The following is a 22818-nucleotide window of genomic DNA, read 5'->3' as shown; positions in this document are numbered from 1 at the left end:
AATTTTATCTTTAAATTATGAAAGTATGATAACACATTTACAGGAGACTTGGAAAATACAGAACAAGGTTACATATAGTTCCACCATATATTACAATTATTTTTTTAAATAGATAAGAATTTTAGTTGGAGTATCAATATCAAACTCTCAAAAAGTAATAGAATGAATATATAGATAAGTGGAAGGATACAGTAGACCTGGAAAGCACTGTGAACCAATTCAACATAATTAAGATTTATATAATTTTCACACAGTAGTAGGATACAAATTCTGTTCAAGTTCCCATAGACAATAAACTAGCAGACTCTGGAGCATATCCAGGGACATAAAACAAGGTACAAAAATTTCATGGTCTAAAGGTATTGAAATCATACAAAGTCTGTTCTCTTACCAAATTGATAGTAATTTTTAAATGACATTATTTGTTGCATTAGAGCTATGAATTTTCCTAGGGCTCTATCTTCTATTTTCTAATTGTGTGAATGAATGAATTACAATTTTTTTCTTAAATCCCTTCATCTCTTTTGCTAAAGAGATTAATAGAAATTGAAAGGAGAAAGAAACAAAAGGAGCTGAAGGAGAAGGAAAAGCAAGAAAGAAGGAAAAGACTAGAAACAGAGATGGGTGAAGATGCGGAATGGGAACTCCAGGAAGAAGACGAGGAGGAGGAGGAGGAAGAGGAGCCCTTACCCGAAATCTTTGTTCCTTCAACCCCCTGTCACATCCTCTGTGGATTTTACTCTGAGCCAGGAAAGTTCTGGATTTCTTTGGTGAGTAATAATGTAATAAATTTTTATCTCAGTCCTAATCCAATGTATGTATTATTTTCTATCACATTCTTAATTCCTTACTCTGTGCTAAGACTTCAGTTGTTTTCTACTATTGAAGGCTTGGATTTTGATAAATGAATGTGTTAATTTTTATATCATCTTTTATATGCCTGTCTACTATATCTTTTATCTATGATAATCACACATGTTTCAGAAGGTCAAAGGGAAGAAGAATCAAAGATAGAAGGGCAAAGGGCTAAGAGGTTTTCCAAGTGAGTCTGTCATTTTAAAATTTTGAGTATGATGGCAGCACAATCCACTGGACTTGCTTACCTTTCATTACCTACAACTATGCTATGTAGCCACATGGAAATCTGGGTAAATGGCTGTTTTTATTAATAGATGATCACAGTGCCACCATCAAAGAAATTGGGACTTGGCTAATAAGGAAGCACAGAAAAATGGGAGACAGGTACCTGGGAATGTTACCATAGTGTGACAATTACATCTCCTAAATACATATTTTCTACTCTAATAAAATATTTTATTGATCTATTGCAAAGCAAGATTTCCTTCACTATATAAAAAATTCGTGTATAGTACCATAGCTTTCTTATCCATTCATCTGCTGATGGACATCTAGGTTGCTTCCATGTCCCGGCTATTATAAACAGTGCTGCGATAAACATTGGGGTACACGTGTCTCTTTCCCTTCTGGTTTCCTCAGTGTGTATGCCCAGCAGTGGGATTGCTGGATCATAAGGCAGTTCTATTTCCAGTTTTTTAAGGAATCTCCACACTGTTCTCCATAGTGGCTGTACTAGTTTGCATTCCCACCAACAGTGTAAGAGGGTTCCCTTTTCTCCACACCCTCTCCAGCATTTACTATTTGTAGACTTTTGGATCGCAGCCATTCTGACTGGTGTGAAATGGTACCTCATAGTGGTTTTGATTTGCATTTCTCTGATAATGAATGATGTTGAGCATCTTTTCATGTGTTTGTTAGCCATCTGTATGTCTTCTTTGGAGAAATGTCTATTTAGTTCTTTGGCCCATTTTTTGATTGGGTCGTTTATTTTTCTGGAGTTGAGCTGTAGGAGTTGCTTGTATATTTTTGAGATTAGTTGTTTGTCAGTTGCTTCATTTGCTATTATTTTCTCCCATTCTGAAGGCTGTCTTTTCACCTTGCTAATAGTTTCCTTTGATGTGCAGAAGCTTTTAAGGTTAATTAGGTCCCATTTGTTTATTTTTGATTTTATTTCCAATATTCTGGGAGGTGGGTCATTTGAATCAGTTCTAATGAGGTGGATGAAACTGGAGCCTATTATACAGAGTGAAGTAAGCCAGAAGGAAAAACATAAATACAGTATACTAACGCATATATATGGAATTTAGAAAGATGGTAACAATAACCCGGTGTACGAGACAGCAAAAGAGACACTGATGTATAGAACAGTCTTATGGACTCTGTGGGAGAGGGAGAGGGTGGGAAGATTTGGGAGAATGACATTGAAACATGTAAAATATCATGTAAGAAATGAGTTGCCAGTCCAGGTTCGATGCACGATACTGGATGCTTGGGGCTAGTGCACTGGGACGACTCAGAGGGATGGTATGGGGAGGGAGGAGGGAGGAGGATTCAGGATGGGGAACACATGTATACCTGTGGCGGATTCATTTTGATATTTGGCAAAACTAATACAATTATGTAAAGTTTAAAAATAAAATAAAGTTTTAAAAAATTTGTCACAAATTCACATAAAAATATATGTGAAAGGGGGCGGTCCTAATATGGTGGAGGAATAGGATGGGGAGACCACTTTCTCCCCCACAAATTCATTGAAAGAACATTTGAACGCTGAGAAAATTCCACGAAACAACTTCTGAATGCTGGCAGAGGACATCAGGCACCCAGAAAGGCAGCCCATTATCTTCGAAAGGAGGTAGGACAAAATATAAAAAAATAAAAAGAGAGACAAAAGAGGTAGGGACGGAGATCTATCCCAGGAAGGAAGTATTAAAAAAGAGAGAAGTTTCCAAACACCAGGAAACACTGTCACCGGTGGGTCTGTGGTGAGCCTTGGAATCTCAGAGGGCAACATAACCAGGAGGAAAAATAAATAAATAAACCCCACAGATTACATGCCTAACGGCAACTCCCAGTGGAGAAGCAGCCCAGACGCTCGCATCCGCCACTAGCAAGCGGGGGCTGGACAGGGAGGCGCGGGCTGCATTGCTTAGGGTAAGGACCCAGCCTGAATGCCCTGAGGGCAATCTTAGGGAACTAACTTGAGGTAGCAACCCAGACTGTGGGATAGCTATCCCACGAAAAAGCCCTAACCTAGAAGAAATAAAAAAGAGTCAATATATAATGAAAATGCAATAAATGAGATAAAAATACACTTGGGAGGGAACCAACAGTAGAATAATGGAGGCAGAAGATAGGATAAGTGAGGTAGAAGATAGAATGGTAGAAATAAATGAAGTAGAGAGGAAAAAGGGAAAAAGAATTAAATGAGGACAACCTCAGAGATCTCTAGGACAATGTTAAATGCCCAACATTAGAATCATAGGGGTCCCAGAAGAAGACAAGAAGAAAGACCATGAGAAAATACTTGAGGAAATAATACTTGAAAACTTCCCTAAAATGGGGAAGGAAATAGTCATCCAAGTCCAAAAAACCCAGAGAGTCCCAAACAGGATAAACCCAAGGTGAAACACCCCAAGACACATATTAATCAAATTAACAAAGATCAAATACAAAGAACAAATACTAAAATTGGTAAGGGAAAAACAACAATAACACACAAGGGGATTCCCATAAGGATAAGAGCTGATCTTTCAGTAGAAACTCTTCAGGCCAGAAGGGAATGGTAGGACATACTTAAAGTGATGAAAGAGAAAAACCTACAGCCCAGATTACTGTACCCAGCATGGATCTCATTCAAATATGAAGGAGAAATCAAAAGCTTTACAGACAAGCAAAAGCTGAGAGAATTCAGCACCACCAAACCAGCTCTCCAAAAAATGCTAAAGGATCTTCTCTAGACAGGAAACACAGAAAGGGTATATAAACTCGAGCCCAAAACAACAAAGTAAATGGCAATGGAATCATACTTATCAATAATTACCTCAAATGTAAATGAGTTTAATTCCCCAACCAAAAGACAAAGACTGGCTGAATGGATACAGAAATAAGACCCCTATGTATGTTGTCTACAAGAGACCCACCTCGAAAGGAGGGACACATACAGACTGAAAGTGAAGGGCTGGAAAAAGATATTCCATGCAAATAGAGACCAGAAGACAGCAGGAGTAGCAATACTCATATCAGATAAAATAGGCTTTAAAATAAAGGCTGTGAAAAGAGACAAAGAAGGACACTACATAATGATCAAAGGATCAATCCAAGAAGAAGATATAACAATTATAAATATATATGCACCGAACATAGAAGCATTGCAATATGTAAGGCAAATGCTAACAAGTATGAAAGGGGAAATTAACAATAACACAATAATAGTGGGAGACTTTAATACCCCACTCACACCTATGGATAGATCAACTAAACAGAAAATTAACAAGGAAACACAAACTTTAAATGATATAATAGTTAGACCTAATTGATATCTATAGGACATTTCACCCCAAAACAATGAATTTCACCTTTTTCTCAAGTGAACATGGAACCTTCTCCAGGATAGATCACATCCTGGGCCATAAATCTAGCCTTGGTAAATTCAAATAAATTAAAATCATTCCAAGCATCTTTTCTGACCACAATACAGTAAGATTAGATGTCAATTACAGGAGAAAAACTATTAAAACTTGTATTCCTGCTTTCTGGAGGGTTTTTATCATAAATGGGTGTTGAATTTTGTCAAAGGCTTTCTCTGCATCTATTGACATAATCATATGGTTTTTATCTTTCAATTTGTTAATGTGTATTACATTGATTGATTTGCAGATATTGAAGAATCCTTGCATCCCTGGGATAAAGCCCACTTGGTCATGATGTATGATCTTTTTAATATGTTCAGCCAACATATGGAGGCTGAACAACATGCTGCTGAATAACCAGCAAATCACAGAAGAAATAAAAAAAGAAAATATGCATAGAAATGAATGAAAATGAAAACACAACAACCCAAAACCTATGGGACACTGTAAAAGCAGCGGTAAGGGGAAGGTTCATAGCAATACAGGCTTACCTCAAAAAAACAAGAAAAAAATCAAATAAATAACCTAACTTTACACCTAAAGCAACTAGAAAAGGAAGAAATGAAGAACCCCAGGGTTAGTAGAAGGAAAGAAATCTTAAAAATAAGGGCAGAAATAAATGCAAAAGAAACAAAAGAGACCAGAGCAAATATCAACAAAGCCAAAAGCTGATTCTTTGAGAAGATAAATAAAATTGACAAACCATTAGCCAGACTCATCAAGAAACAAAGGAAGAAGAATCAAATCAACAAAATTAGAAATGAAAATGGAGAGATTACAACAGACAACACAGAAATACAAAGGCTCTTAAGAGACTACTATCAGCAACTATATGCCAATAAAATGAACAACTTGGAAGAAATGAACAAATTCTTAGAAAAGTACAACTTTCCAAAACTAAACCACGAAGAAATAGAAAATCTTAACAGACCATTACAAGTACATAAATTGAAACTATAATCAGAAATCTTCCAGCAAACAAAAGCCCAGGACCAGACAGCTTCACAGCTGATTCTACCAAAAATTTAGAGAACAGCTAACACCTATCCTACTCAAACTCTTCCAGAATTGCAGAGGAAAGTAAACTTCCAAACTCATTCTATGAGGCCACCATCACCCTAATACCAAAAACTGACAAAGATGTCACAAAAAAAACTACAGGCCAATATCACTGATGAACATAGATGCAAAAATCCTTAACAAAATTCTAACAAACAGAATCCAACAACATATTAAAAAGATCGTACATCATGACCAAGTAGGCTTTATCCCAGGGATGCAAGGATTCTTCAATATCTGCAAATCAATCAATGTAATACACCACATTAACAAATTGAAAGATAAAAACCATATGATTATGTCAATAGATGCAGAGAAAGCCTTTGACAAAATTCAACATCCATTTGTGATAAAAACCCTCCAGAAAGCAGGAATACAAGGAACATACCTCAACATAATATCAGTTCTAATGAGATGGATGAAACTGGAACCTATTATACAGAGTGAAGTAAGCCAGAAAGAAAAACACCAATACAGTATACTAACGCATATATATGGAATTTAGAAAGATGGTAACAATAACCCTGTGTACGTGACAGCAAAAGAGACACCGATGTATAGATCAGTCTTATGGACTCTGTGGGAGAGGGAGAGGGTGGAGAGATTTGGGAGAATAGCATTGAAACATGTATAATATCATGTATGAAACGAGTCGCCAGTCCAGGTTCGATGCACGGTACTGGATGCTTGGGGCTGGTGCGCTGGGACGACCCAGAGGGAGGGTAGGGGAGGGAGGAGGGAGGAGGGTTCAGGATGGGGAATGCGGGTATACCTGTGGCAGATTCATTTCAATATTTGGCAAAACTAATACAATATTGTAAAAGTTTAAAAATAAAATTAAAAAAATAAATAAAAGCTATATATGACAAACCCACAGCAAACATTATCCTCAATGGTGAAAAATTGAAAGCATTTTCCCTAAAGTCAGGAACAAGACAAGGGTGCCCACTCTCACCACTACTATTCAATATAGTTTTGGAAGTTTTGGCCACTGCAATCAGAGCAGAAAAAGAAATGAATCCAAATTGGAAAAGAAGAAGGAAAACTCTCACTGTTTGCAGATGACATGATCCTCTACATAGAAAACCCTAAAGACTCCACCAGAAAATTTCTAGAGCTAATCAATGAATACAGTAAAGTTGCAGGATATAAAATCAACACACAGAAATCCCTTGCATTCCTATATACTAACAATGAGAAAACAAAAAGAGAAATTAAGGAAACAATTCCATTCACCATTGCAACAAAAGAATAACATACTTAGGAATATATCTACCTAAAGAAACAAAAGACCTACATATAGAAAACTAGGAAACACTGATAAAGAAATCAAAGAGAACACAAAATAGATGGATAAATATACCATGTTCATGGATTGGAAGAATCAATATAATGAAAATGAGTATACTACCCAAAGCAATCTATAGATTCAGTGCAATCCTTATCAAGCTACCAACGGTATTTTTCACAGAACTAGAACAAATAATTTCACAATTTGTATGGAAATACAAAAAACCTCAGATAGCCAAAGCGATCTTGAGAAAGAAGAATGGAACTGGAGGAATTAACCTGCCTGACTTCAGGCTCTATTACAAAGCCACAGTCATCAAGACAGGATGGTACTGGCACAAAGACAGAAATATAGATCATTGGAACAAAATAGAAAGCCCAGAGATATATCCACGCACCTATGGACACCTTATGTTCAACAAAGGAGGCAAGAATATACAATGGAGAAAAGACAATCTCTTTAACAAGTGGTGCTGGGAAAACTGATCAACCACTTGTAAAAGAATGAAACTAGAGCACTTTCTAACACCATACACAAAAATAAACTCAAAATGGATTAAAGATCTAAATGTAAGACCAGAAACTATAAAACTCCTAGAGGAGAACATAGGCAAAACACTCTCCAATGTAAATCACAGAGTATTGGAAATAAAAGCAAAAAAACAAAAAACAAATGGGACCTAATTAAACTTAAAAGCTTCTGCGCAACAAAGGAAATGATAAGCAAGGTGAAAAGACAGCCTTCAGAATGGGAAAAAATAATAGCAAATGAAGCAACTGACAAAGAATTAATCTCAAAAATATACAAGCAACTCCTGCAGCTCAATTCCAGAAAAATAAATGACCCAATCAAAAAATAGGCCAAAGAACTAAACAGTTCTCCATAGAAGACATACAGATGGCTAACAAACACATGAAACGATGCTTAACATCACTTATTATCAGAGAAATGCAAATCAAAACCACTATGAGGTACCATTTCACACCAGTCAGAATGGTTGCTATCCAAAAGTCTACAAGCAATAAATGCCAGAGAGGATGTGGAGAAAAGGGAACCCTCTTACACTGTTGGTGGGAATGCAAACTAGTACAGCCACTATGGAGAAGAGTGTGGAGATTCCTTAAAAAACTGAAAATAGAACTGCCATATGACCCAGCAATCTCACTGCAGGGCATACACACCAAGGAAATCAGAATTAAAAGAGACACGTGTACCCCAATGTTCATCACAGCACTGTTTATAATAGCCAGGACATGGAAGCAACCTAGATGTCCATCAGCAGATGAATGGATAAGAAAGCTGTGGTACATATACACAATGGAATATTACTCAGCCATTAAAAAGAATACATTTGAATCAGTTCTAATGAGGTGGATGAAACTGGAGCCTATTATACAGAATGAAGTAAGCCAGAAAGAAAAACACCAAGACAGTATATTAATGCATATCTATGGAATTTAGTCCAACCAGTCCATTCTGAAGGAGATCAGCCCTGGGATTTCTTTGGAAGGAATGATGCTAAAGCTGAAACTCCAGTACTTTGGCCACCTCATGCGAAGAGTTGACTCATTGGAAAAGACTCTGATGGTGGGAGGGATTGGGGGCAAGAAGAGAAGGGGACGACAGAGGATGAGATGGCTGGATGGCATCACTGACTCGATGGACGTGAGTCTGAGTGAACTCCAGGAGTTGGTGATGGACAGGGAGGCCTGGCGTGCTGCGATTCATGGGGTTGCAAAGAGTCAGACACGATTGAGCGACTGATCTGATCTGATCTGAATTTAGAAAGATGGTAATGATGACCCTATATGTGAGACAGCAAAAGAGACACAGATGTAAAGAACAGGCTTTTGGACTCTGTGGGAGAAGGTGAGGGTGGGATGCTTTGGGAGAATGGCATTGAAACATGTATATTATCATATGTGAAACGAATCGCCAGTCCAGGTTCGATGCATGAGACAGGGTGCTCAGGGCTGGTGCACTGGGATAACCCAGAGGGATGGGATGGGAAGGGAGATGGGAGGGGGGTTCAGGATGGGGAACACATGTATACTCGTGGTGGATTCATGTCAGTGTATGGCAAAATCACTACAATATTGTAAAGTAATTAGCTTCCAAATAAAATAAATAAATTTGTATTAAAAAAAAGGAAATATATGTGAAAGATTACCACTAGGTCGTAAGTGGTCTCAGATCCTTGGCCAGGCCAGAGGACTGCCTAGCTAAGGACTGTTGTTGTAAGGAATGATGAGAGTTCATGCTACTCCTCATCAACATTTCTTAGAAATATATCTTTAATAGCAATTTTTAAGGAGGCAAGCAGCAAGAAGGATGGAAAGTAGTGATGAAGGCACCTTAGGATTCCATGTATTAGCGCCTTGACCCTTTGTTTTCTGTGCTTTATAAAACAATTATTGATGGATTCTGTTGTGTGGGGTTCAAGGGGTAAAGAGATAAATAGGACATGGTCCTGCCCTCTGGAAACTTCCTCATATCATGAGGGAGAGAGGTACAGAAACAACTGTAATAGAATAGAGTTCTAGTGTCTTAAAACATGCAAAAGTTACTAATTATCTAACAAACATATTTAATGCTTATTAGCTTTAGGGTTGCCAGATATTACATGGGACATGCTTATACTAAAGATAAACTTGCTGATTATCTGAAATTCAAATTTACCCGTGCACCCTGGATTTAAAGTTTTTTTTCCCTAGTTTTACTGAGATATAATTAACATGCAGCACTGTATAATTTAAGGTACATAGCATATGATACATGCATGTATCATAAAATGACTACCATAATAAGTTCATTTTATGTTCATTCAGTTTTTTATTTGCAAAATCTGGAAACCTGATTATTCTATACCAAGCACTATTCTAAGTGACCACCTTATGAAATAAGTGCTCTTAATAATTTGCATTTTACATAAGAAAAAACCATGGCAGGGAGAGGTTAGGTAACTTATTTGCAGTCATATAATTAGAGGTGGAACAGGATCTGGACTCAGGCAGTCTGGGTCTAAGCTCTTAACCATTAAACTACACCAGCAAACAAGGTTAAGGTATAGTTCAGAGACAGTGACACTAACCCTGTTTGACTCACTTGCCAGCTCTGTGCCTGTACCACACAGATGCTGTAGAAAACCAGCCTTGTTTTGAAGCCATGACCACAGTTCTCATATCTCACAGTGTTCACACTGTAGGCTGGTTCCACTTTCCCACTTTCCAAATGATCACTAATTCTTCTCCTGTCAGTCGTTTTCACCTTCCCTCAATTTCTAGTCATAACCTTACCTCACGTTTTCTTTTCTTTTTGTTTCTGTTTTGTTGTTTCTGGTTGTGCTGTGTGGCTTTTGGGATTTTAGATCCCCTGTCAGGAATTTAACCCAGGCCCTGGTGGTGGAAGCACTGAGTCCTAACCACTGGACTGCCAGGGAATTCCCATCTCACATTTCACTGAGAAAATAAAAACAATCAGATGGCATTTCCTTATCTTGTCTTAGATCTCATGTTCTATGGGGATCCATACAAGTTTGTCTGCTACTGTTAACAATTGGTGAATCGTCTGTTACAACTTCCTAAGGACACTATTCCAAATGGCCTCTTGATCCCATCCCCTCTCACTTTCTCAAAGGTTTTACTTCTGAAATAAATGAGCTGGTCTCCTGTATCTTCAATCTCTCTCTGTTTACTCACTTCTTATCATCAGCATATAAACATGCTCCTAGTACTTAACAACTTAAAATTTTTTAACATCCTTTCTTCTCATCCATTGCTCCTTTATAGGAAAACTTCTTGAAAGAGTTGTGTGTAATCATTGGCTTAATTTCTTCATCTCCTGTTTGGTCTTTAACCCATTCCAGTTGGGGTTTTATCTTCACGATTTCACATCATCAAAGATTTCCATACTGTAAAGCCCAATGGCCACTTCTCTGTCCATTTGGCCTCTCAGAAGCATGTTATAGAGTTGACCTACCATCTTTCTTAAAGCAATTTTTTGGGGGGCCTGGCTTCTATGACACCACTTTCTGCTGGCCAGGCCACTCCTTTTTAGCTTCTCTTGCTGGCTTCTTATTTGTTGAACTAGCTTTTAACTTTGAAGAACTTGAGGATGTTCAAGTTCTTGGGCAGCCTCCTTCTTGCTAGATGATTTCATCTAGTCCCATGGCTTTAAATATCAATTATATGTCAGCAAATCTCATGTTTATCTCTAGTCTTGACCTCTCCTCTCATATTCAGCCTTGAACATCCAACTTGACATCTCTACTTGGCACCTCAAAATGAACATGTTCAAAATAGAACTTTAAAAATCACACTTTCCCTATGCAAACTTGCTCCATCTCCATCTCAGTAAATGGAACAACCATCCACCCAGTTTCTAAGCCAAAACTCAGAGCTGTTGATGATTCTTCTTTTTCCTTTACATTTCATATTCTTATTTTGAAGTATATCTTTTGTAAGCAGCACAAAGTTAGGCTTTTTCTTTTTAATCCTGTAGTAAAATCTTTATTTTAATAGAATGCTGTGTCCATTTACATTTAATGTAGTGACTAATATATTTTAGATTAAATCTACTGTCCTATTATTTCTATTTATCACATCAATTTCAGTTATATGTTCCCCTTTTCACCTTCTATCAGATAATTAGGTAGTTTCCCACCCCACCCCCCAATTTTCCTCCTCTATTATACTTTTTTTTTTTTTTACTATTTTTAGTGGTGATTCTAAAGATCATAATGTATACCCTTATTTTAATATGCATGCTCAGTTACTTCAGTCCTGTCTGACTCTTTGTGGTCCTGTGTACCATAGCTATGAAATCAAAAGATGCTTGCTCCTTGGAAGAAAAGCTATGAGAACCTTAGACAGCATATTAAAAAAGCAGAGACATTAATTTGCTAACAAAGGTCCATCTAGTCAAAGCTATGGTTTTTCCATTAGTCATGTATGAATATGAGAGTTGGATTAGAAAGAAAGCTGAGCACTGAAGAATTGATGCTTTTGAACTGTGGTGTTACAGAAGACTCTTGAGAGTCCCTTAGGCTGCAAGGAGATGAAACTTGTCTATCCTGAAGGAAATCAGTCCTGAATATTCATTGGAAGGACTGATGTTGAAGCTGAAACTCCAATACTTTGGCCACCAGATGCAAAGAACTGACTCATTGGAAAAGACCCTGATGCTGGGAAAGATTGGAGGTGGGAGGAGAAGGGGACGACAAAGAATGAGATGATTGGATGGCATCACTGACTCGATGGACATGAGTTTGAGCAAGCTCTGGGAGTTGGTGAAGGACAAGGAAGCCTGACATGCTACAGTCCATGGGTTGCAGAGTCAGACATGACTGAGTGACTGAACTGAACTGTACCAAAGCCCTCCAGGTTCCTTTGTTCATGGGACTCTTCAGGCAATAATACCAGAGTGGGTTGCTATTCCCTTCTCCAGGGCATCTTTCCAAACCAGGGATTGAACCTCTGTCTCTTATGTCTCCTGCCTTGGCAGGTGGGTTCTTTACCACTAGCACCACCTTTGAAACCCATAATTTCACATAAATTTATTCTTTTACTAGCTCTAGAGAAAAAAAGATCTTTGTATGTTTAATGCTGTGTATCCTCCCCCACACCTCATTGTCAAATTATTTATATACACACACACATATATATATATGTATATATGAGTTTGGGGTTTTTTTTTGCCTTATGGTGCCTATTTTGCCTTTAAATGTTTTTTATTTCTTCTGTATATTTTCTTTTCAAAACTATATTTTTATCATCTTTTGTCTTCCATTCTACCATCTACATCTTTTTATTGTTCTTTATTTGTAATCTTATGCATCTTTCTTTCTCATTGCTTTGAAGATTTTGTGTTAAAATGTGTAAATTCTTTATTTTTTTATTGATGTATAGTTTTACAATATTGTGCCAATCTCTGGCTATACAACAAAATGACTTGGTTATATACATATAGATATTCCTTTAAGAAAATTCTTTTGCTCTTATGGTTTATCACAGGATATTGAATATAGTTCCTTGGGCTATAAAGTAGGACCATGTTTGTTTATCCATCTGTAACAGTTTACATCTGCTAATCCTACACTCTCAGCCCTTCCCACCCCAGTCCCCTTGGCAACCGCAAGTATGTTCTCTATGTCTATGAGTGTTTCTGTTTTGTAGATAGGTTCATTTGTTTCATATTTTAGACTCCACATATTAGTGATATAGTATGGTATTTATTTTTCTCTTTTTGAGTTAACTTCACTTAGTATCATAAGCCCTAGTTGCATCCATGTTGCTGCAGATGGCATTATTTCATTTTTTTTTTATGGCTGAGTAGCATTCTATTGCACATGTGTACTTCATCTTCTTTATCCATCCATCTGTTAATGGACATTTAGGTTGTTTCCATGTTTTGGCTAATGAATAGTGCTGCTATGAGCATAAGGTTGCATGTATCTTTTTGAATTATGGTTTTGTCTGGACATACATATGCCCAAGAGTGGGAATGTTGAATCATACAGCAGTTCTATTTTTAGTCTTCATTGTAAATTTGAATTTTATTTCTCTAATTAGTGATATTAAGCATCTTTTCATGTGCCTGCTGGCCATCTATATGTCTTCTTTGCAGAAATGTCTATTAAAGTCTTCTGCCCATTTTTTGATTGGGTTGTTTGTTTTTCTGTGTGAAGTTGTATGAGCTGTTTGTATATTTTGGAGAGTAAGCCCCTGTCTTGTCACATTGTTTGCAAATATTTTCTCCTATTCCATAGACTGACTTTTTGTTGTTGTTGTTTTTATATGGTTTCCTTTGCTGTGCAAAAGCTTGTGAGTCTGATTAGGTTCCATTTGTTTTCATTATTATTTTTTTTTTTTTACTTCTATTGTGTTGGGAGACTGACCTAAGAAAACATTGGTATCATTTATGTCACAGAATGTTTTGCCTATGTGCTCTTCTAGGAGTTTTATGAAATTCATGTTAAAAGGTATAAATTCTTCATATATCTTGCTTGTGGGTGACTGGCATTTCTTGCACTTTAACACATTTTTATTCAGTTTTAGAAAAGTTTCAGACATTTAAATATGGACTGTTTCTAGTCCATATTTTTGGTCTTGTGGAATTCCAATTTTATGTATATTAATCCTTATTATTACGCCTCATACAGATCTTACACTCCTTTTTAAAAATTTTTACATCTTTATTTTCTCTCTCCTGCCTTAGTCTATTTTTTTTCTGATCCTGTTTCACTTTCATAACTCTAGCTTTGGCTGTGTCTAATTGTTTTTAAACCAATCTATTGAATTCTAATTTCTGTTATTTTATTTTTCAGTTCTAGAATTTTCATTTTTCCCATTATCTACTTTTTCATAGATCCTAGTTGACTTCTAAATTTTTCTGCCTTCTAAAGTCCTTAAATATATTAATCATAGTTATTTTGGAGTCCATTTTGGAAACACCTCTATCAATATTTCTTGGCTCTGTTTTTTTCTCTTGATTTTCAGTCAAGACTTTGTTAATACACTTAGTTGCTTTTTTGCTTTCTTTTTAGTTGAATGCTAGACTTTATGAAAAACTGTAGCATCAACTTGAGTCTCTGTATATTGCTATTATCACCTGGAAATTGATTTTCAGTTCTGGAAAGCAACTAGAAATCCTAGGTCAGTTTCATCCAGTCAGTGATTGAGATGACTTGAAATTAGGTTTTACTTTCTGCGAGGGCCAGTCTCTTTCTAGTTTCTTCATACATGTGGGATACAGTGCTTTGGGATTGCAACAGAAAGCCCAGTGGAAGGTGTGTTTACAATGGCTCCTTCTTTTTGGAGGACCCTGGGAATTCTTTGCCTTTTTCTAAGCCCATGAGACTACAGATTGCTCTGCTCAGCTTCTTAATTTCTCAGCTTCCATTTTCAAGATTAGCAATTGCTTTAGGGAGAAAAAAAATGTCCTAGACTGGAAATCTCTAAAAACCATGATCTACAAAACTCTATTGTTAAATACTACTTATACTGAATAATCCTTGAAATAAAATGGAATTCAGTATGTAGACAGAAGTGATATCTCTCTTGTGTTTTAAGTGGGAACAAATCATTGTAAGGTATTTTATTTTTATAATTGTATGGCTGAATATAAATGAATAATAGACATGCTTTATAAAACTTATCTATAATCATAGAAATTATATAAAATATATGTTTTAAGACATCTGTTGTATGTGTTAAAGTTTGAAATTATCAAAAACTCCTCATGTGGTCACATGTGTCTTATCTTCAGGTACTATATTCTATGTGGTTTCACTCTTTTCTAGGGTGGCTATGATTCTGGTTTTCTGTATCACTGTGAATTTCCCTCAGATGACAAAAGCAGTGATAACACAGTAAGGAAAGATGAACCTTTTGATTTCCGTCTTCTTGAGGATACAGAGGATAATCCCATCACAACTATCACTTTCAGGTGACCAGAATTTCAGGATTCTTAAAAAAAAAAACTATATCCCATTATTGTCTGTTTTTTCCATCATGAGTATTACCATTTCTAAAGATCTGTCCAAATGGAGGAATACTCAATGTTTAGTTAAATCAAATGACTGAAGTAGAGTCAAAGCTAATCCTGAAACTACTTCAACCTTTTTATCAAACATTCTGTCAGAATATATTACACAATTGAATTGTATCAGTTTTCTTTTTGTTACTTAGGAGGATGCTACTGCGTAGTCAGATAGCAAAAGTTCCAGGTTACAATGATTCTGGAGAAATCACAAATTGAATAACTGAGAATTAAGCATATATGCTGATCATTCTTTTAAACCAAAATATAATAGCTCCAGATTTTAAATTGTCTTTTTCTCCTTCTACCCTTTTGTATTAATTTACTAGAGCTGCCATAGTTTTTTAGGGCTTCAGCGTCTGAATTTTGTGGGGACACAATTTACTCCATAACATCTTTGTTGTTAAAACTTTAGCCATTTGTTGATTAATTTAAAATTAAACATTTTCAGATTAATATGAAAAACAATGTACTTTGCTTGTGTTTCATAGTATTAACCAAGAAATGATGTTTTGTGGAATGCAAAATGGAGCGATTCGAGTATATATCCTAAGTAAGAATGATTCTTCATTGACCAGCATGGAGGACTACTGGCATTTCAATATGCATGACAATAATTATGGACGTGTTAATGCCATCTCTACTAGCTTTGATGACCGGTTCTTGGTGACTGCTGGAGCAGATAGTAATATCTTTGTTTTCAACATTTTTTCTGAGTTTGAGTTAAAGAAAGTTGTGAAAGCCAAAGTGCCATCTCCCAGGGTATGTAACTGACTAATAACAGTAACAGCAACTTTGTTTTAATGTTTTGGTGTTAAAATGTTCACATTCACTTAAAGATGAATTTGGATATAAATACCTTACAGTCTAATCTTCCTACCAGTATTATAATTTGGCCTTTCTGGTGTCTCTATGATCAAATAATATGATCAAAGATATTGAATTCACTTTATTACTTTAGTTATTTGATATATTATTTAAAGATATAGAAGTCCCTCAAGTAAAAAGACTATTAATTCTTCTGTCTCCATCACTTTGCAAAGTTTTGTTTTCAGGATGCAGTTTTTTTTCAGATATATTTTGCTTTCTATTTATTCATTCACTCATTGAAGAGGCATATGTGGGATGTATACCATAATTTGTACCTTTGAAAGGGGTTGTAAAAATATTATCATCTTTACTATTAGAATGTGACAGTATTATCAAATTATTGTATTCTTAATAACTGTTAGAATTGCTTGTAAAGAATGAGTTGTATTCGACCAAAGTTAAAACTCCTGTGAACACATCAGCTTCCTGTTTAACAGGTAGCCCACTTCAAAAGAACATGCAGAGAAAGTAGGGAAGATTTGAGCAGGTAAATTTTCATTTCTATTAACTGCAGCAAAATTTGGAGAGTGAACTGTTGTCAAAAGAGATCCAGCTCAGGAAGAGAAAATTTCCGGAAGACAAAATAGATGAACAAGATGAAAATCTTTATCTTTCTACTTAGTACCAACTCTCCATGGAAACCCATACTGAATAGAAAAAATCCATTCCACATTTTTATAAAGGTCTCCTTTTATTTATGACTGCAATTTATGCATAAAATATTATGACTTATGTTTAAGTCTCTGAAGCAGCCTTTAAGAAGGCAAAATCAGAAAGAATTGAATATGCAAAGTAAAAAAATTAAGCTCTGCACCAGTCTGAGTTTCTTAACATATTTTAGAATCACTGGGGAGCTCTTAAAAGTATAGATGCCTGAGCCCATCCAAGAGGAATTAGGTCAGAATCTCAGAAAGTGAGTCCCAGGCATTAGTACAGATCTTCTTCAACCTATGATGCATTGGGGTTGTGTCCTGATAAGCCCATCATAAATTGAAAATATCTTAGGTTGAAAATGCATTTAATACATCTAAGCTACTTAATATCACAGCTTAGCCTAGCCTAACTTAAACGTGCTTAGAACACTTACATTGGTGTACGGTTGGGCAAAATCATCTACCATGAAGCCTATTTTATAATAAAGTGTTGACTATATCATATAATTTGGTGACTGCTGTACTGAAGTGAATATAATGGTTTTGTGGGTACAGCCAGTGGTGAGGGTACCAGTTGTTTACCCTTGTGGTTGGGTGGCTGCAGCAGCCGCCAGCATTGTGAAGGAGGATCCACTGCGTGTCCTTTGCCAGGAAAAGGTCAAAATTCCAAACTTGAAGTATGCTTTCTACAAAATGCATATTGCTTTTGCACCATCATTAAGTCAAATAAATAGTCATTAAGTTGACCATCTTAAATGGTCATTAAGTTGACCATCATAAGTCAGAGACCATCTGTATTTTTTAAAACTTGCCTCTTCCCCAGCCCCAACAGTTCTAGAGTGCAGTCAGGATTAAGAAAAATTAGCAGGTGTTTGGAACTCTTTGGAAGCACATCTGTTTAACTTATTTGCTGTAAACAGGAGATGGTTGGCTGTTATTAGTATCGTCTTGCAAATTGCAACTGATATTGGAGAAGCAAGGGGCTTAGCTCCGAGAAATAAAAAAACAAAGTTCAGTCAAGTTCTGTCCTAAATGATTAATAGTAACTAAAATGTATTAGCCATCCCTTGTCTCTGACATTAGTCGTGACCTTATGACTTCACTTTATGAAAGTTATAGATCTTGTCTTACATAAATGTACATTTATATTTTATGTGTATCAAGACTAGCACTTAAAAACCAACTTGATCAAAAGAGAATCATTATTTCTTTACAACAAATGACAGCAAAATAAAGACCCTATGTGGTATGAAAGAGAATAGAAAATAAGTTCAATTTTACTTAAGAACAGGTTAGCTAGAAAACTAGGACTTTTTGTTTCATTCATTGGGTCATAAATCCTTTTCAGCAACCTAAGACATTTTTCAGCACAGAACCTGTATTTTTAAAACAAAGTACTTTCAAGTGATTTACTTCATAGTACTTCTTAATTTAAGCTTCCTTTCTAAAGGAGAGTCATACTTCTGATTTCATATCCTTCTCAAGGAGAGGGATTATATTATTCTGTGTATTTCCCACTGAATGTTTGCGATAAGGTCAAGTGAAACACTTAAAATTTTTAAAATATATGATTTGAAGTTTTTCTTTGTATACGCATGAGGTATTTTGAAGGAACTCAAAACATGTATGAAAGGAATATGCTTTAAAAAGAAGTATTTGAAAATAAATGACCTTGAGGATTTCTTTTGCTGTATTTTTGTTAGTAACACATGAATATCAATAATTCCTATTTGGAAGGGGAATATGATGATATTAACATTTTGCATACTTGGGACTGGGTTTCTTTTTCTACTTACCCCTTTAACTGAAGTAAAAACAAATATAAGTTTTTTTCCCTAGTTTATTTTTTTGTGAAAGTACTTTCCAGGCCTCCAACTGTTAGAAGAGAAAACCCCTTGATTTACTACTTACTAAGTCTTTTAAGGGAAATATATGATTTAAAGGGGCTAACCTTTCATTCCTTCTCCTACAGTTTGGAATAGAAACAGAGCCAATTCCAGAAGATATTGAAGATCCTAAAGCCTACAGGTATGAGAATTTTTGATCAATACACAAGAGGTCTGGGCTTTTGCAAACTACATCAACATTTTAACAAAGTTGACCAAGCTGAATGAGTTTCCAAATTATTAAGTACTAGTTTTCTTTTTGCTATTTCTATATTAAAGGTATGTTATCTTTTAAAATTTCTATTTTCAGTATTGAGAATGCCAGAAGAAAAAGAGAACATGACAAGTTAATGAAAGAAGTAGAAGAAATCAAGGCTGGAAAGAGAGAACGGATCAAAGCTTTAAGGAATCAATTACAGAAACTACTACAGATGAATGAAGAATTACCCAAACATATGCAGTTTAAACGGACAGTAAGCCTCAAATAAATTTGATTTTAATTTTAACATATGTTGTTTCTGAATTGAGACTGCTATTTGACCAAGCAGAACACTTAAACCCATCTTTAAATTTCCCTTGCCTGGCCGGTCAGTGTTTTAACAACTAAACTACTGTAGAACTTGTCACACAAGTTGGTTTGGATGTAGATGAGTCTCTTTGTACAAAGTTTACTTCTGGATTTAGCTACTTCATATGCTTTTGGTAATAAGATAAATATAAATTTGAATCTGGTTATCAATCATTATCATACCTAACCAAGTTATCCAACCAAGTGTTGGATAGGCACATACTATGTAATTTGATTCTCTGTGATTTCTTTTGTATAATTCACCAGCTCTATTGGAAAGATAAAAACTGGTTCATCTACAAAGTTGCTAAAAAATATTTGTAGCTATGGGGACAGTCACCAAATTAAGCTGATTTTTTATTAAATTTTTCTCTTGTACCTTATTGACAACCCCTTCTGAGCCACCAGGGAAGCCCAAAAAAGCTTCTCGGTGTGACCCAAATAGGATAACCACTTCTACCTGCTAGTAATATTTTCCCCCATTTTTGTTATCTTAAATGGAATTACTATCAAGAACCTAGTCAAATAAAAGCTCAGAATTTATTTTCTTGACTATACCCATGGATTACCCAGTCCTATAATTCTAGAAGCACTTAGCCAATTTCATTAAAAAAAAAAAAAATTGGTGAAATCACATTGATAAACTCATATTGGCGAAAAGACCAACTTAATGGTTAAAAGATGTTTGTTATGGTACTAATAAAAGGATTGACACTTGCAGAATATGGGTGACTTAGTCCAAAATAAAGAACAACTGGGGCAAGTTCTGTGGCTGAGCATTTTACATACATCATTACTAGAAGCACCAACACATCTGGAAAAAATAATTACTTGTAATTTAGTGTGAATGAGGGCCCTGTTATTTTTCCAGGAGTGAAGTAAAGAAACACGAGGTCCCTAAGTATCCTCATGGGGGAAATGGCCCCTTTGGTGAAGAATATTCAAGCCTGACTCGGTTTTATCAGCAAGTCGCCAAACACATTATGGCCTTTCCTAGGTGGGGTCACATGGGAGGGGAGGTTCAGCTGATGAACATGTGCCATGAACTTCTGCCCTGTGCACAGCTAGTTGTGTAATAGTAGCTGCTTCGGGGTAGAGGGAGTTCTTTTTTTTTTTTTAATTTGGTACACTCTGCAAGTGTTCTGTTAACATTCATTGTTTTTTATTGTGGGACTAATCTTTCAAGATGTAACTCTGTTTTCATCATTGTTAATTATTTCTGAGAACTTTTCTCCATATTTTGTGACAGTAAAATCAAAGTCTGCGGTTTCTAGAATCAGAGAGTTTATGATATGTAGGAGAGAGTTATGTGGCATGGAATGGAGGACAAACCTTAAATGTCTATATTTATGTATGAAATAGGATTGCTAAAGTCCATTGGTAACAGTACCCATTTTGGTGAACAAGTCTACTTATCTTCAGGATTTTGATCTAGATTCCAAAATTCGTGCTGAGATTGGCAGGAAAACAGCTAATAAAATTCAACGAGTGGAAAAGGAATTGGCTTGGGAAAAGGAGAAACACCAACTTGGTCTAAAGAAGCTACAGAATAGGTAGGATCCATATTTCCTTCAAGTCAAGATGTTTATGAACAGATATTTGAATAAAGTAGTTTCCAGTGGTTTTATGGAAGTGGTCAAATAGTTGGTCTCCTATAGTACCTACTAATGCCTAAAACTCTGGTAATTCTCTCGTCACTGCTGCTATCTCCCTGAGCTCATTCCTTTCTCGTTTAAATATGCAAAATTTTTACAAACCAAATTATGTCATATGTATTTGTTTTTGGTTTTTGACAAATTATTTACCTTATATTTAATTAACACAGTATGTATGTGTGCATGCTCAGTCGAGCGTAACTCTTTGCAACCCCATGGACTATAGTCCGCTGGCCCAGGCAAGTATACTGGAAGGGGTTGCCATTCCCTTCTGTAGGGGATCTTCCCAACCCAGGGATCAAACTCACGTCTCCTGCATTGAAGACAGATTCTTTACCACTAAATCACCCAGGAAGCATCAAAAATAAAATAGAGGCAAAGGACTTGTAATGAAAGATGACAACTTCCTATCTGATTCCTCTCATGCATTAATGTGACTTCCCAGAGGAGACTGCTTTTTCTTTCTGCCTTTTTTAGATATAATTTACATACATAAATGCTTAAATCTCAATACATTTTTGTAGATACATAAACACAAATATCCACCACCTAGAGTAAGAACATTTGTAGCACTCCAGAAAGTTCCCTTGTGTCTTCCTCCCAGTATTTACTCTCCAGAGATGAATGTTTATCACCACAGATTAGTTGTGTCTGTGAACTTTCATATATATGTAAAGCTTCAGTATGAACTCTCTTGTATCTGGCTTTTTTATGCAGTATCATGCCTAAGATTATCCATGTTGATGCAGGTAGCAGTTTTCATTACTTTGAAATATTCTATTCAATGGTTATACTACAATTTATTCATCTGTTTAACTGCTGATGGATATTTGAGTTGTTTCTATTTTGGGCTACAGTGAATAATACTGTTATGAACATTCTTGTGTATATGCCTTTTGGTTGACATAAGCAGTTTTTTTTTCCTCTAGATTTATCTATTTGTGGCTGGGCTGGATCTTACTGTGTGCACGCTTTCTCCAGCTCCAATGAGCAGGCTTCCGTGGTGGCTCAGTGGTAAAGAATCTGCCTGCCAGTGCAGGGGACACAGGTTCAATTGCTGATCCGGGAAGATCCCACATGCTGCGGGACAACTAAGCCCTGTGCCACTATTGCTGAATCAGCACTCTAGGGGCTGAGACCTGCAAGTATTGTGCTTACATGCCGCAGCTACTGAGGCCTCCATGCCTAGACCCATGCTCAGCACTTATTTCAGTTTGCTTGTTGATATAACACTCCAAACCTTCTGTCTTTATATGGAATCCTCTCTGTCTCTTCAGATATATTTCCTCTGTGCTCGTCCAAATTTCCTCTTTTTATAAGGATACCAGTCATGTTGGATGAGGATCCACCCTAATGATCTCATTTTAACTTGATTACCTCTGTCAAGACTTTATTTTCAGATAAGGTCATATTCTGAGCCACCTGGGATGGTTAAGACTTCAACATATTCTTTTTAGGTGACACAATTCAACCTGTAACACTCATGCTTGCCATCACTGGGCAGTGTCAGATCTTTGCATTTCAGTTATTCTGTAGTAGTGTGTCAGTGTGATTTAAATTGACATTTCCTGGGTGAGTGACAATTTTCACTCCCATTTCAAATACTTATTGGTTACTTGTATATTCTCTTTCATTAGATGTTTGTTCAAGTCTTTTGCTCATTTAAAACTTGGGTTGTGGTAGTCATATTCTGGATGAGACTTTTGTCATATATGTGACACATGTATATAGTGACATATCTGTGCATGCATGTGTACATGCATGCGTGTAAAATATCTTGCTCTACACTGTAGCTTGTCTTTCATCCT

General features: G+C 36.1%; 1 protein-coding gene across 3 annotated transcripts in view; it reads left to right on the top strand.

Moving 5' to 3' along the window:
• CFAP44 (cilia and flagella associated protein 44) overlaps nucleotides 1-22818 on the top strand; it is a 116601-nt gene that overhangs the window by 43182 nt on the left and 50601 nt on the right. For all 3 annotated transcript variants that reach the window (XM_061427069.1, XM_061427064.1, XM_061427072.1), the window contains exons 17-22: nucleotides 534-770; nucleotides 15140-15285; nucleotides 15870-16140; nucleotides 18874-18929; nucleotides 19098-19260; nucleotides 20778-20908. In XM_061427069.1, the coding sequence (XP_061283053.1) occupies nucleotides 534-770; nucleotides 15140-15285; nucleotides 15870-16140; nucleotides 18874-18929; nucleotides 19098-19260; nucleotides 20778-20908 (1004 nt within the window). The remainder of the gene's footprint in view (nucleotides 1-533; nucleotides 771-15139; nucleotides 15286-15869; nucleotides 16141-18873; nucleotides 18930-19097; nucleotides 19261-20777; nucleotides 20909-22818) is intronic.

Source organism: Bos javanicus, chromosome 1 (genome assembly GCF_032452875.1).
Source record: "Bos javanicus breed banteng chromosome 1, ARS-OSU_banteng_1.0, whole genome shotgun sequence".
NCBI lineage: Eukaryota > Metazoa > Chordata > Mammalia > Artiodactyla > Bovidae > Bos > Bos javanicus.
Note: the sequence above shows the minus strand (reverse complement) of the source record. Positions and strands in the feature narration are given on the sequence as shown.